General features: G+C 43.5%; 2 protein-coding genes across 4 annotated transcripts in view; one reads left to right on the top strand and one right to left on the bottom strand.

Moving 5' to 3' along the window:
• UXS1 (UDP-glucuronate decarboxylase 1) overlaps positions 1-9007 on the top strand; it is a 40250-nt gene extending 31243 nt beyond the window's left edge. For both annotated transcript variants that reach the window (XM_053384265.1, XM_053384263.1), the window contains 4 exons: positions 1743-1803; positions 3389-3446; positions 4762-4865; positions 8186-9007. In XM_053384265.1, coding sequence (XP_053240240.1) covers positions 1743-1803; positions 3389-3446; positions 4762-4865; positions 8186-8317 — 355 coding nt within the window. In that variant the 3' untranslated portion in view covers positions 8318-9007. The remainder of the gene's footprint in view (positions 1-1742; positions 1804-3388; positions 3447-4761; positions 4866-8185) is intronic.
• A 1230-nt stretch (positions 9008-10237) lies between these two features.
• The window catches only part of ECRG4 (ECRG4 augurin precursor), a 42673-nt gene continuing 40094 nt past the window's right edge, over positions 10238-12816 (bottom strand). For both annotated transcript variants that reach the window (XM_053384261.1, XM_053384262.1), the window contains exon 6: positions 10238-10589. In XM_053384261.1, the coding sequence (XP_053240236.1) occupies positions 10428-10589 (162 nt within the window). In that variant the 3' untranslated portion in view covers positions 10238-10427. The remainder of the gene's footprint in view (positions 10590-12816) is intronic.

The following is a 12816-nucleotide window of genomic DNA, read 5'->3' as shown; positions in this document are numbered from 1 at the left end:
AAAAGACATTGACTTGAAAACAGCATAGGTACAGCAGTGTAAATGTTAAGAAAAAAATGATGCATCATCATCATCACTTGTTGCCTGATGACTCCCACAAAATTATGCCCAGAACAACATTAATACCTTGGTCCTGGCCTGAAAAAACAATGCGTTTAGAACCATAAACCGTTGGGAGATATTTGGATTTGGAGTTCCTTCTAGCTCTGCCTGCCTCTTGACAACTGGACATATGATAGCCTTTGTCCCACTGAGGCTAACGTCAGAAAAAGGGGCTGCGGACAACACTGGAAACAGTAGTCTTGTTTCCTGTACTACTCATTCAGCAAAGGTCCTTTTGCCTCGTTGAGTTTTAAGAAGCTGCAATCGTTCCACCTCTCGGTATTATCTAATCTGACTGGCAATGGCTTTGTGGGGTCTTGGGCAGAAGTCTCTCACATCACCCCAAAGATCCTTTTTAGCAGGATAAGTCATGGTTTGAATCCAGGATCCCCCGCAATGCAGAGCATACTATGGCAGAACTTCTGTCCGCATAGGTGACACAGATAGGTGAATATCCCAGTTTTGTAAGCTTTAAAATGCATCGGGAGAAAGGCAGGATACAAATAAAATCCCATTTGCATCATGGTTACGCAGATTAGGATTCCTACTGATGGTTGCAATAAAAACCCAGCACTATCCTATTCCTTCCAGTATCTTCTGCTTTTCCAGTGTCTTGAATGTCACTGTGGTGCTAAATAAACGTCAAATTTTGTTAAAAACAGAATAGCAGGCACTAAAGTAGGAAATAGCTGCCTTAGCAGTCTGAAATCCAAAGTGCAGGTTTTCAGTAGACACTAGTGGATATTTCTGAGTTGAAAATCATCATGTTAGAGGACTCAGTCCATTGCTGCCATCTTGTGTTTGCACAATGGATATGCAATTTGTATTTAGAAAGAGAAACCAGTGATTTGAGCCAGCGGGGCACTGACAATGGTGGTAGGCTCTAGTCTACAAAAGGCACAGTAGATTGTTTAACCTTTAAAGGGCTGCTATAGTCGCCTATTTTCTCCTCCCTCCCTTTTTAATCTTGCTGTGTATATATATAAAACGTTAATAATAATAAAATTCTGCTACAGTCAAATACGACTTTTCTGGAGGTTTTAAATCATGTTGTTGATTATTGTTATTCAGTGGCAGCTTGACTGATTTGGAAGCTGAGGTAGAGGAGAGGGCAGTGGGATTTCCCTAGGTTTGTAGCTGAGTAGCAGTATTTGTCCCATCCTGCACATGCCCTGATAACTACCCATATTTAGTGCGACAAAAACAACAAATCAGTACTACTGGAATTCTCTGGCCAGATTAATGGACACCACATACTTAAGTAGAGGGCGGACACAGATTGTGTTTGTGGCCAAGTAAATCAGTTTTTAGTACTTTTAAATTGGATGTGAACTGTTCACATGGTTCCTTCAATGCGCTACTTGAATGCATCTCATTTTGGTCTGCTGCTTGGTACTGTATGGAAATGGATAAGGCAGAAATTCATTGCTCCAGTGCATAATGTGCTCCGCTGGAAGCTCACCTAAGGTTCCATGGTTTGTTTATTTCAGGGCTGATAACTCTGTTAAATTTGCCGCCGCACAGAACTGATGCCATTAGTTTTCCCCCTAAAATCAGCATTTTGGATGGTCAGGCTGTAAAACACGTGAGAAAGTAACTCTGCTCAAGCTATGTTATCATGTATTGTTTTGTTTCTCCAGCGACCTTGTGAATGGGCTGGTGGCCTTAATGAACAGCAATGTCAGCAGTCCTGTTAACTTGGTAAGCAAGTGGTTTTCTTCTGGCCTTTTTCTCCTTGATCTAAGTCTAAGACCCTGTGTTGGAATTACCTGCCCATTCTCTTAATCCGTTGAATCTAGTCATGGGAGAAACATTTGGCACTATGAAGTTCTGAGAATAATGGTAGCGATGTACCTTCCTTTCCTTTCCTCCTTTTGCCACAAACATGCTCAGCACACTGAGAACAATCGGCATTGTGAATTTACCGGCATTCTTCCTCTTCTTCAGATACTATCGGCTTTTGATTGTGAGCGAAGCCTTTGCAAGCCAGAATTTATAAGTTCGGTTCAGTGTTGCAGTGTGTGGACTTCGGCATATGTAATGCTAGAGACTGGGCCAGATTCAGCTAACCCAGTGCACTAGCAGAAACCACCACAAGGACGCATGCTGGCACAATGGGGCTTCCCCCACCTCGTGTGACCCATGCACCCCCCAAAGTCCACTCTTGGGGTCAGGAGAACCCCCCAGGACAGCAAGTGGGGGGAAGAGAGCAGAGATCGTTCCATCCAGCAAGCAGAATTGCTTGCATCGGTGGAAAGATCTTATTAACTCAATGTCAGATTCCACACTCTGACTTTCCCCACCTAAGTTTCCTCTCCCAGGATTGTATTACGGAAACAGAAATTGCCTTAAGCAGTTTAGACTCACGTTTGTAAATATTACCTGTGGGCTTTTACTACTGCTCTGAAATGTGGTAACAACTAGTGAAATCGTTTTTGGTCGAAGGTTGCTGGTGTGTGGTGGGTTCTTCCGTTTGCATAAGGAGGGGGGAATCACGGTTGTCTAGCTATTCCTCCTCCCCATTGAGCATCATCTCACACAATAGCCATTCCGTTCGTGAGGGTTTGTTCACTCCCACTCTCAAGACAGCTCTTCACGGGAGGCTGGAAACCACATCCTGTTCACAGCACAGAAGTTAGGATCTAGTCCAGGCATAGGCAAACTCGGCCCTCCAGTTATTTTGGGACTACAGTTCCCATCATCCCTGACCACTGGTCCTGTTAGCTAGAAATACGATACAATACTCTTTATTGTCATTGTCCCATACAGAACAACTAAATTGGGGAGGGGGTCTACATAAGACATTCAAAACCAACAAGCCAGCTATCCCAGCCTGGTTAGCCCCCTAAAAACTCTGATACCCCATTTTAAAAATACAATACACTCCCATAGAGACTCCTTATACTGCATTTAAAACCAAAATCGCATTTGGATAGGAACTCTTTCTCAGGCTGCTAGTCCTAGTCTTTATAACCGTGTACCTTCCTCCAGAAGGCAGAAGCTGAAAGAGATCATTTCCGGGGTGCATGCTATCCTGCGCTATCTCTGCAGCTTTCTTATAGCACCTGGAAGCATAGATTTGATCCAAGGTGGGAAGAGTGCACCCAATTATTCTCTCCGCAGTCTTTACAACCCTGGATCATGGGAGTTGTAGTCCCAAAACATCTGGAGGGCCAAGTTTGCCTGTGCCTGATCGAGTCCTTTTATTTGCTAGTTACCTTATTGCAAAATAAAGCTCTTTTTTGGTGGTAAAATGTCATTTTAATAGTGCTTCTTATATCCTTAGGGGAATCCAGAAGAACACTCTATTTTAGAGTTTGCCCAGTTAATTAAGAAACTCGTTGGTAAGTATGACATATAATTGCCCTGAACAAACTTGGAACAGCTTGCATACTTGTACCCGTTGGGGTTTATCCAGTAGAATGGCATGAGTGGAGAAGAGGTTCACCTGGTGGGGTGGAGCTGCAACACCACTAGCTTCCCAGCAGCGCTGCTTAACAAAAAGGTAGTTCCCACGAAGTTGGCGCCCCAGTAAGCAGCAGCAGCCCTGCTGCCAGAAAGCCACTTCGGCTTGGTTGCAGACTTTGGGCTGGAGTCATAATGTGGGAAATTATAAGAGATACATGCCTGGTGCCAGCTTTTTATCTTTTTAAGGTATCAGGCGAAACCTTCCCATTTTACCTGGGCTTTTGGCCTGTAATTTGAAAGGTTTCAGGGATTTGGGGCCTCTCTTAGTTCTGTAAGGCCTAACTTCATGGTAGTGTGTTTAAGTTTTTTTATAGGTTGGTTGGTATACTTTTAAGTTGCTTTGGGTCACTTTGTGAGGAAAGCGACTATTAAATATTAATGGTAAATAATGCTATTGCCCTATTAGGGTGTTCTGGTTCCCCACATGATTGGACTCACACGAGGTACGAGTGAGAAAACGCATACTTGCTTCCTCCACACCACTTTTTACAAATGGCTGAACAGGCGGGGCTGTTAACACCCTGTGTGATTCAGAATATTACAGTATGCAAATAGTATACTTTCTGCTTCAGAAGTTTATGAAGGGTGGCAGGAATTACTGGGGACATGGGGCAACTCCAGCCCTCTCACCGATACTCTTACCTCAGCAGATGAGAAATTAGAACAGCTGGATGGGACTTAGGAAGAAGGAAGGAAGGAAAAGTATTTACATGGGCAGAAGAGATTGTGTGCCTGCAGAACACTGGCTTGCAGCCAGCTAAGCTTCCATGATGGTGTACCCCTGTACCTCAGCCCAGCCCACTTACTTAGCAGGGTACCCCGGCCCCCAGTGGAACATTTTTAGGGGTGCATCAGGAGGTGTGGACAAGGAAGCTACTTTCTGCCAGAACTGTTACTTGCACTTAATGTCGGGTTGGGCCTTCTGGGTTTCCAACTACAAGGACGATGGGGCTGCATTATAACTGCACTGGACCTGTGTGGTTTCTTGACTTTGTACACCATACTTTGGGGGGGGTGTAGGTGTGTGAAGCCTTTGTTTCAGCCTGTCTTGGAAAACATGTGCTCTTATAGGGGGACATTTGAAAACTACCTGTTTTGATTTGTTTCAGACTTCTGAAACTGTTAGTCGATCACCAGAAACCAATGTAGCTTTGTAATATTTGCGAGTTTGGTGTTGTTGTTTTTTGGCAGGCAGCGGAAGTGAAATCCAGTTTCTGTCAGAAGCTCAAGATGACCCTCAGAAGAGGAAGCCTGACATCAGGAAAGCCAAGTTACTACTTGGTTGGGAACCTGTGGTATGTAATTCTAGAGTTAACAGTGTTGTGTGCAAGTATTTTTGAAAGGCAACACCATCAAGAAATGAATAATGCTCTGTGTTCCTTGCTGTTCAGGGCAAATCTAATGAAATTCCTTCCATGTTGTGCTACCTCCTTTTGGGAAGAGTTCTTCTCCACCCCCACCCACCCCAAAAAATCAATATTGCTGCTGCTCCTTGATAGATAATAGCCACACTTCTGGTATTCATCTTTAAAACAAACAGCTAAGCTAGTTAAGTCTAGAGCAAATAAGCAGGGGCCCTTGAGAGCGAAAGTGATTTTAACAAAGGCAGTGAAGGAAAATGTGTGTTTGTGGATCTGACTCTGCTCCCATTGAAACCAGTTTTATTGAACAGTAGGTCATTATAGAGTGGTAATGATTAATTGTGCTTTCTGCCTTTCGGACGGAGATGCCTTGAGAATCCTTAACATCCATTTTCTTAGCAGTAGCACTGCTAGTAGGAAAGCAGAATGCTTTTTGTGTGTGTGTCTGCATGCAGGTTGGGTGTAGGTTTGAAATTAAGCCTGTGTGAAGCTCTGCTATTCCCCCCACCCCCAAATAGAAGCTAGTATAGTTTTGTACTATATAGTTCAGTGGGGAGTAAACGCTAGAGGTGTGCAACAAATATCTGTCTGCCTTAGTTCAGACACATTCTTACATGTATAATTTATCATCGTTGTGGTTTTGATTTTTCCAGAGAGCTTCCTTAGGTTGTACCCCACTCTGGTGTTGATTTAATGAAGAGCAGGTTATAAATTACCTAAATAAAATAATAAAAGGGCGGTAGTTCAGTGGTGCATTCTGTACACAAATAACGCCCGTTGAGGTTTACTTCTGAGTTTTGGCTTGCAGCTAACTTGTTTCTAGGCTGCGTATTTTGTAAGTAGGCAGAAAAGTATTGCAGCAAGAGACTGAGAATTCCTTACTCAGAATAGATAATTGCTGCAATCCTAGCTTCAGTTTATTCAAGTGAGTAACAGTCCAGAAATTCTGAGGGAGCTTGATTATTCATTTTGTCAGCCGCATTTTTCATTACAGTGGTGCCTCGCAAGACGAAATTAATTCGTTCCGCAAGTTTTTTCTTCTTGCGAGTTTTTCGTCTTGCGAAGCACGGTTTCCCATAGGAATGCATTGAAAATCAATTAATGCGTTCCTATGGAGACCGCCTTCAGACCAGGTCCGGGGACAGTCTGTCCCCAGACCTCTTCTGAAGGCTGGCGGGGGGAGAAGGACTTTTCTCCCCACCGCCAGCCTTCAGAACAGCCTTCTGAAGGCTGGCGGTGGGAAGAAAAGCCATTCTCCCGCCGCCAGCCTTCAGAAGAGTTCCCCAGGGCTGCCTAGGCTGAGGATAGCCGCCTGCTGCCCGGCGCGAGGGGCGCTCTGAAGCAGAGCGCCCCTCGCGTGGGGCAGACACCTGCAGCTTGGGGAGCCCTGCAGGGCTCTCCAAGCTGCGGATAGGGGTAGCTGTTCTGAATGTTGGCGGTGGGGAGGAAAAACCCTCCTCCCACCGCAAGCCCCGGAAACAGAGGAGAAGCGCTGCGCTCCTTCTCCTCTGTTCCCGGACCTCCCACCGCAAGCCTTCAGGACAGGTCCGGGAACAGAGGAGAAGGCGCGCTGTGCTTCCCCGCTGTCCCTGGAGATTTCCCTATGGGCTTTCGTCTTGCGAAGCAAGCCCATAGGGAAATCCGTCTTGCGAAGCCGCTAAAAATCGGAAAACCCTTTCGTCTTGCGGGTTTTTCGTTTAGCGAGGCATTCGTCTTGCGGGGCACCACTGTATCTGTGAGCAAGTGCCTCTGCGACAGAGGTCATTGGAAATGGCTGGGAGTAGACCGGATCTGCTGAAAGGTGATAAACAGAGGTACAAAAAGGTAGATATGGCGAAGTTGGGCATTCCACTTATTGTGCCCTCAAAACCCACCAGTTCTCCTCAGGGAGAACTTTGGGAACCCAACTTACCATCTTCCAGGTAGCTTTACAAATTCCTATAGGAACTCTTCACCCCTGTCTTAAGCTATTGGAAGAGGTGGTGCCTGGAGATTGTGATACTTCCAACACACTCCACAGTTTTGATGAATGCAGTACTCTAGTCTACGGTTACTGCCAGATTTTACTGCGGACACATGTTGAAGAGGTCCCAAACTCATGCCATAGCAGTTTCTTCTCTTTTTCCCCATGGCCAGGGATGATGGGAGTTGTAGTCCAGTAAAAGTGGAAGAAATAGAAGAGGGAGGTGTGCCTCTCCCCACTTCCATATTTTGCTAATAATGTAGAGGAGGAATAAGTCAGAAGGGGCAAAGGAGAAGGTGGTACTTAAGGATTGCCAGTTACCTACCTCCAGTGCTTCCCCCCGCCCCCCGGTCCCAAAGGTGTGGGAATGCACCTCTCTGAGAAGACCCATCCCAGAGCCCATCTTTGGGCGGGGGGTGTGTCTCCTCGAGAGCCAGACTCTATCATGCTCTGTTGCAGTGCTGCCTCAGCTGGCTTTGCATGGTCTATCTTCCTCTTTTCCCCAAGAGGCAGCTGTGGTGGAGGCAGGGGGAGATGGAAATGTTCCTTTGCCCGCATGCCTGATCTCCCCCCGCCACTCATACAATCTCAGGCTCTGTGTTGCTTGCCTGCCTTCGCCTGAGCTTTTCCTCTTGATGCATTTGGTCTCCCTAAGAGGAAAGATGCAGCGAACCTGCTCAGGAGAAGGCAGGCAATTGCCATCCAGCCCAGACACGTGCGGGCGAAGGAGGAGCCTGCTCCCCAACCCCATGAACTCTCTCCATACCATGGAGATCACATGGGGTGGAAGGGATTGAGTTTTGGGCTACTCCTTCATCTCCACCCCATTGATCAAGAAAAGAGGCGGCCTGCCCCACTTTCTCAGGCCAGGGAGGCAGATGGTAGAGTACCTTCTCAGGCTTCCCCTGCCTGCCTGTTTTGCTGAAAATCCTCAGCAAAGCTCTGCTGCACCTCCAGCTCATGGGGAGACCCTCTCTGAAAGGTGCCAGGACACCATTCCAGCTGGGGGGAAAAAGCCCTGCCTACTTCACAGATTTTAAGGTATGAACATGCCAATTGACAGAGCTACTAAGTTTTCGCGGGAATTGCCACTGGATGCAAATGCTGCCTTAAGTTATTTGGTGAAGTATCTGTAAATGCACCACCTAGAGCTCCTTGGAGGAACGGTGGGATATAAATGCATTAAGCAAATTAAATAAATAACCCTGTTTGACATACTTATGACAATCACAATGAGCAAATAAGCACTTTTATAACTTGACTCATTGGCTGTATCTCTCTTTGGTAATAGGTCCCGTTGGAAGAAGGTTTAAATAAAGCAATTCATTACTTTCGCAAAGAATTGGAATATCAAGCAAATAATCAATATATTCCTAAACCAAAACCTGCCAGGATAAAAAAAGGAAGAACCAGACACAACTAAAAACTCTTTAAGTCGGAAAGGAATTGAAAACCTTTCCTTGTGTTTGAAAGGTGTAATTTGTCTTTTGTTAAAAAGACTTCCGAAACAGGTATCATGAAGAAAAACTGGAAATTTCACTCTGAAGCTTGCTTTAAAGAAGTGGATGTGCCTAAATAAGAAAACTGCAATCTTTGCCTTGCACTTTTTAAATCTGTCTTTTTATGTAAAATAGGATAGAAGCATCCTTTTTTTAGTATCTTCAAGTTTTTATATCTTGCTGTGAGATCATTTTGTTGTGACTGTCCTTGACAGTTTTATTTACTGGTTTCTTTGTGAAGCTGCAGATGGGATGGGAAAATGCCAATTTATTTATAAAAAGTGGGTACTTTAAATGAGAGATACTATGCATAAAGGAAAAAAAGAGCAAGCAGTATTGTCAGATGATTGAAAACACTGGCATCTAGTATTATAGGATTATAATAAAAAGAATTCTGTATGAGAGCTTTATGTATTCTTTTGAAATTGGGTTTTCTCCCCCCAAATGTTTAGTTCTAGTTGCACACTTGAATTTGAAAATATTTTCACTGACTTTCATGGATAAATGCTATTTTAAATCACTACTGTGTTGTGCACAATCTGGGGGAAAGTTAATGTATTATTGGTTACCAGTGGTTGAATATGCTATTTTAATAAAATATTGAAACTTACAAATATCAGTTTTTCATGTAAGAATGCTGCAGCCGTGTGTTGCACCTTCATGCATATTGACAGAGTTACAGAAAACTTACATTGGTGGTCTCTCTTTCTTTCAGTAACTGGTCCTCTTGAGTAGTAACAGTGTATAAGGTTGTAAGCAATTCTTTTCATAAAGTACAACCTAGTCAAAGATAATTTCATGATTTTAAATGAGTTAAGTAGGCACTTACGGTTTATATAGCCCAGTCCATTTTTTTCTGCACTATAGCAAACAGAGGAAACTACATTGCTATTTGCAGTACTAATTAACACATTACTCATTCATATTCCCCTAATTTAGTTATAATGCAAAATCCCTACACGAAAAGTATTGTACTGTTTTATTTAAAGTAGTAGAACATTATTATAACAGTATAACTTGGTGCTAACGTGCTAACTTGGAGGATTAAAGACAAACTATTTTGAGGGCCAAGGGACGCAGGTGGCACTGTGGTTTAAACCACAGAGCCTAGGACTTGCCGATCAGAAGGTCGGCGGTTTGAATCCCCGTGACGGGGTGAGCTCCCGTTGCTCGGTCCCTGCTCCTGCCCACCTAGCAGTTCGAAAGCACGTCAAAGTGCAAGTAGATAAATAGGTACAGCTCCGGCGGGAAGGTAAACAGTGTTTCCATGCGCTGCTCTGGTTCGCCAGAAGCAGCTTAAGTCATGCTGGCCACATGACCCGGAAGCTGTACGCCGGCTCCCTCGGCCAATAAAGCAAGATGAGCGCCGCAACCCCAGAGTCGGCCACGACTGGACCTAATGATCAGGGGTCCCTTTACCTTTACTATTTTGAGGGCCACCAACTTGGACATCTTTAAAAATAGGATTTGACAAATTCATGGAAGATAGTCCTACCTCCATAGTAAGTATGCTTCTTAATACCAGTTGCTGGAAACCACAAGAGGGGAGAGTGTTGTTGTGCTCAAGTTCCCTTTGCGGGTGCGCCATAGTCATCTGGGAGGTTGGTCACTGTGAGAAGATGCTGGACTAAATGGGTCAGTGGCCTGATCCAAGAGGCTCTTAAGTTCCTGTTGCAACCCTGTAAGCAATTGTTTCTGCCGGTATATGATTATCAATTCACACTTTTGGGGGGCACATTGATTTTACCAAAGCCATATGCCACCTGCTGTCCTTCAAGATAACTGAAATTTCATAAGGTAACCATGCTGTCTTACAATAATTTCACCAAAAGTACTGGGAGGAATACTTATCAAGAAATTTTAATGCTAACGTTTATACATGTTATGCTACTGAGTGGATATAAAAACGTTCCATAACCTTTTTTTTTGTTATTAATGTTTATAACAAACTAGTTAATTTCAAAGAAGCGTAAGAGGCACCTTTGGGCGGTATCCGTCTTCCTGGCGTTCTAATCCAGAGAAGGAAAAAGGAGATTAATAATCGTCATAATTGACACTTGCTCCATGCCTAAAGGTATGTGGGTTTCGTGGGCCAATTGGTGCGTCTTCATCATAATGATGATGGTAATAACCACCGTAATATTCATGGCCACTACGGCCTAGGTTTGACCAGTAGGAGACATCGTCTTCAAATTTCTGCATACAAGAAAAAAAAAGTGGTAGCAATTAGCTACTAGCTGCAGCTTCGCCATACAAGGGTTCAGCACCTTTGTAAATAGTAACAACTTCCTGTATTGCATTGGAAGGTTTCTCTTTTATTCATACTGTTACCCAAATCAACTTATGCATGCAATTCTTTTATATGCAGTGTTTTTTGTTATGGGTCTGAGAAGAAGCAAAGCAAAGCTTTAGGATTAAAAAACCCCAAACCATTAAAAATGATTTGAAACCTGCGCAATATTTAAAAAGTTGATTAGAAGCCTGCACAATCTTTCACATTTGAAAACATAACCCACAGCCTGATCATGCTGATAGCTCAGTCAGTAAGAGCATGAAACCCTTAATCTCAGGGACCTGGGTTCGAGCCTCATGCTGGGGAAAATATTCCTGCATTGGAGGGGGCTGGACTAGATGACTCTCGGGGTCTCCCAACTCTACAATTCTATGAGCCTATGCTTATCCAACATCACGTGTGTTGACTCATTTTCACTGCTCTAGACTGGCACCCATTTTGCACAATATTCACATTAAATTAAAAACCTCCCTGTATTTAAGCACTTTGTACCAATTTAAAAAGGACGCGGGTGGCGCTGTGGGTTAAACCACAGAGCCTAGGACTTGCCGATCAGAAGGTCGGCGGTTCGAATCCTCGCGACGGGGTCAGTTCCCGTTGCTCGGTCCCTGCTCCTGCCAACCTAGCAGTTCGAAAGCATGTCAAAGTGCAAGTAGATAAATAGGTATTGCTCCGGCGGGAAGGTAAATGGCATTTCCATGCGCTGCTCTGGTTCGCCAGAAGCAGCTTAGTCATGCTGGCCACGTGACCCAGAAGCTGTACGCCGGCTCCCTCAACCAATAAAGCAAGATGAGCGTCGCAACCCCAGAGTCGGTCACGACTGGACCTAATGGACAGCGGTCCCTTTACCTTTACCAATTTAAAATTCCTAGACATGAAGAATGAGTATAGGCTGTTTTCAACAATTTACCTAGCTCAGAGAGGTTTCAAAACTTTAGTTTCACATATTATCTTGAACTCTGAAATTCTATAAAATCAACTCAACTTCAAATTCTGACCTATATCCCAAACCCTCGAAATGTTTGCTGTATATTTAATCACTTCTTATTACAGTAGTACCTCATTTCACTGCTCTTAGCCTATGATGATGCTATATCACTCCAAAGAAAACAATCTCATTAATGTTTATGGTTATGAAAGGATGCCAGTTTTGTTTGTTTGTAATCCAAATTATGATATCTTCAAATAAAGCACAATGTGCCTTGTTACTTATGAAGAAAAGCAATAATTAATATTACTGGACCTTTTTATCTGCCCAGGTTTATGAATACTTTTGATTCACAATTATTTAAAACGAGATTTAAAGGTAAGTAAATTATATAGTAGTTTACATTTTTGTAGTTTTCCTAGCCTCAATATTTAAGCTACTGTTAGAATATCTCTCCGGTCCAGCAAAACCACACAGCAGCCATGGAACTCAATAAATTTTCCTTTGCCATATTCAGGTACTACAATACATTCATGTAATACATTGCTGCATTTTAATATGTGGTACCAAATTGCTGTATAAATCCCCAGAGCAAAATCTGTATTAAGTTTTGTTCCACACAATATTTAGAAGAAAACTATCCAAAAGTTTCCCTTTATTGTTACATTTTCTTTTTAAAATGCAGGAACTGCCAATGCTACTACTAAAGATAGCATTGAGCAGTGCAAAAGTTGTATCTTTTACTTCCTGATTTGTGTATCTACAAAGTGGTAAAATTGTTGCTTTCCTTGAGAAAATTGGCCACAAGATTGCCAGTCTTATGTCTATGATGCTGTCAGTTGTCTTCTACATTAAAGTCATTGGGTCAACTGCTGTTTCCCTTAAAAGGAGGAAAACACACTGACCTGCCCTTCTCTGACAGTGTTATTAGGTGTTGTGTGTTCAAAATCAGAAATTGACATCTTAGTTGAATGGTGGGCAGTAGGTACCTGGAGTCTCAAAGCACTTTTTATCCCGTATCAAACTATTTGCAAGCAGTGCAGGGTGATGTCATATGACTGATAGGTGGGTAGTGCCATCCGTCTGTCCAATCTGACTCATGAAGGGTAAAGAAGATGACGATCTGGCCACTGACCCAGATCAGGTTTCCTAGTTCTGTTCTAAGAGCTGGGATGGATTATCCCATTCCTGCTTCAATGAAC

Source organism: Podarcis raffonei, chromosome 4 (genome assembly GCF_027172205.1).
Source record: "Podarcis raffonei isolate rPodRaf1 chromosome 4, rPodRaf1.pri, whole genome shotgun sequence".
In the NCBI taxonomy this organism is placed as follows: Eukaryota; Metazoa; Chordata; class Lepidosauria; order Squamata; family Lacertidae; genus Podarcis; species Podarcis raffonei.
Note: the sequence above shows the minus strand (reverse complement) of the source record. Positions and strands in the feature narration are given on the sequence as shown.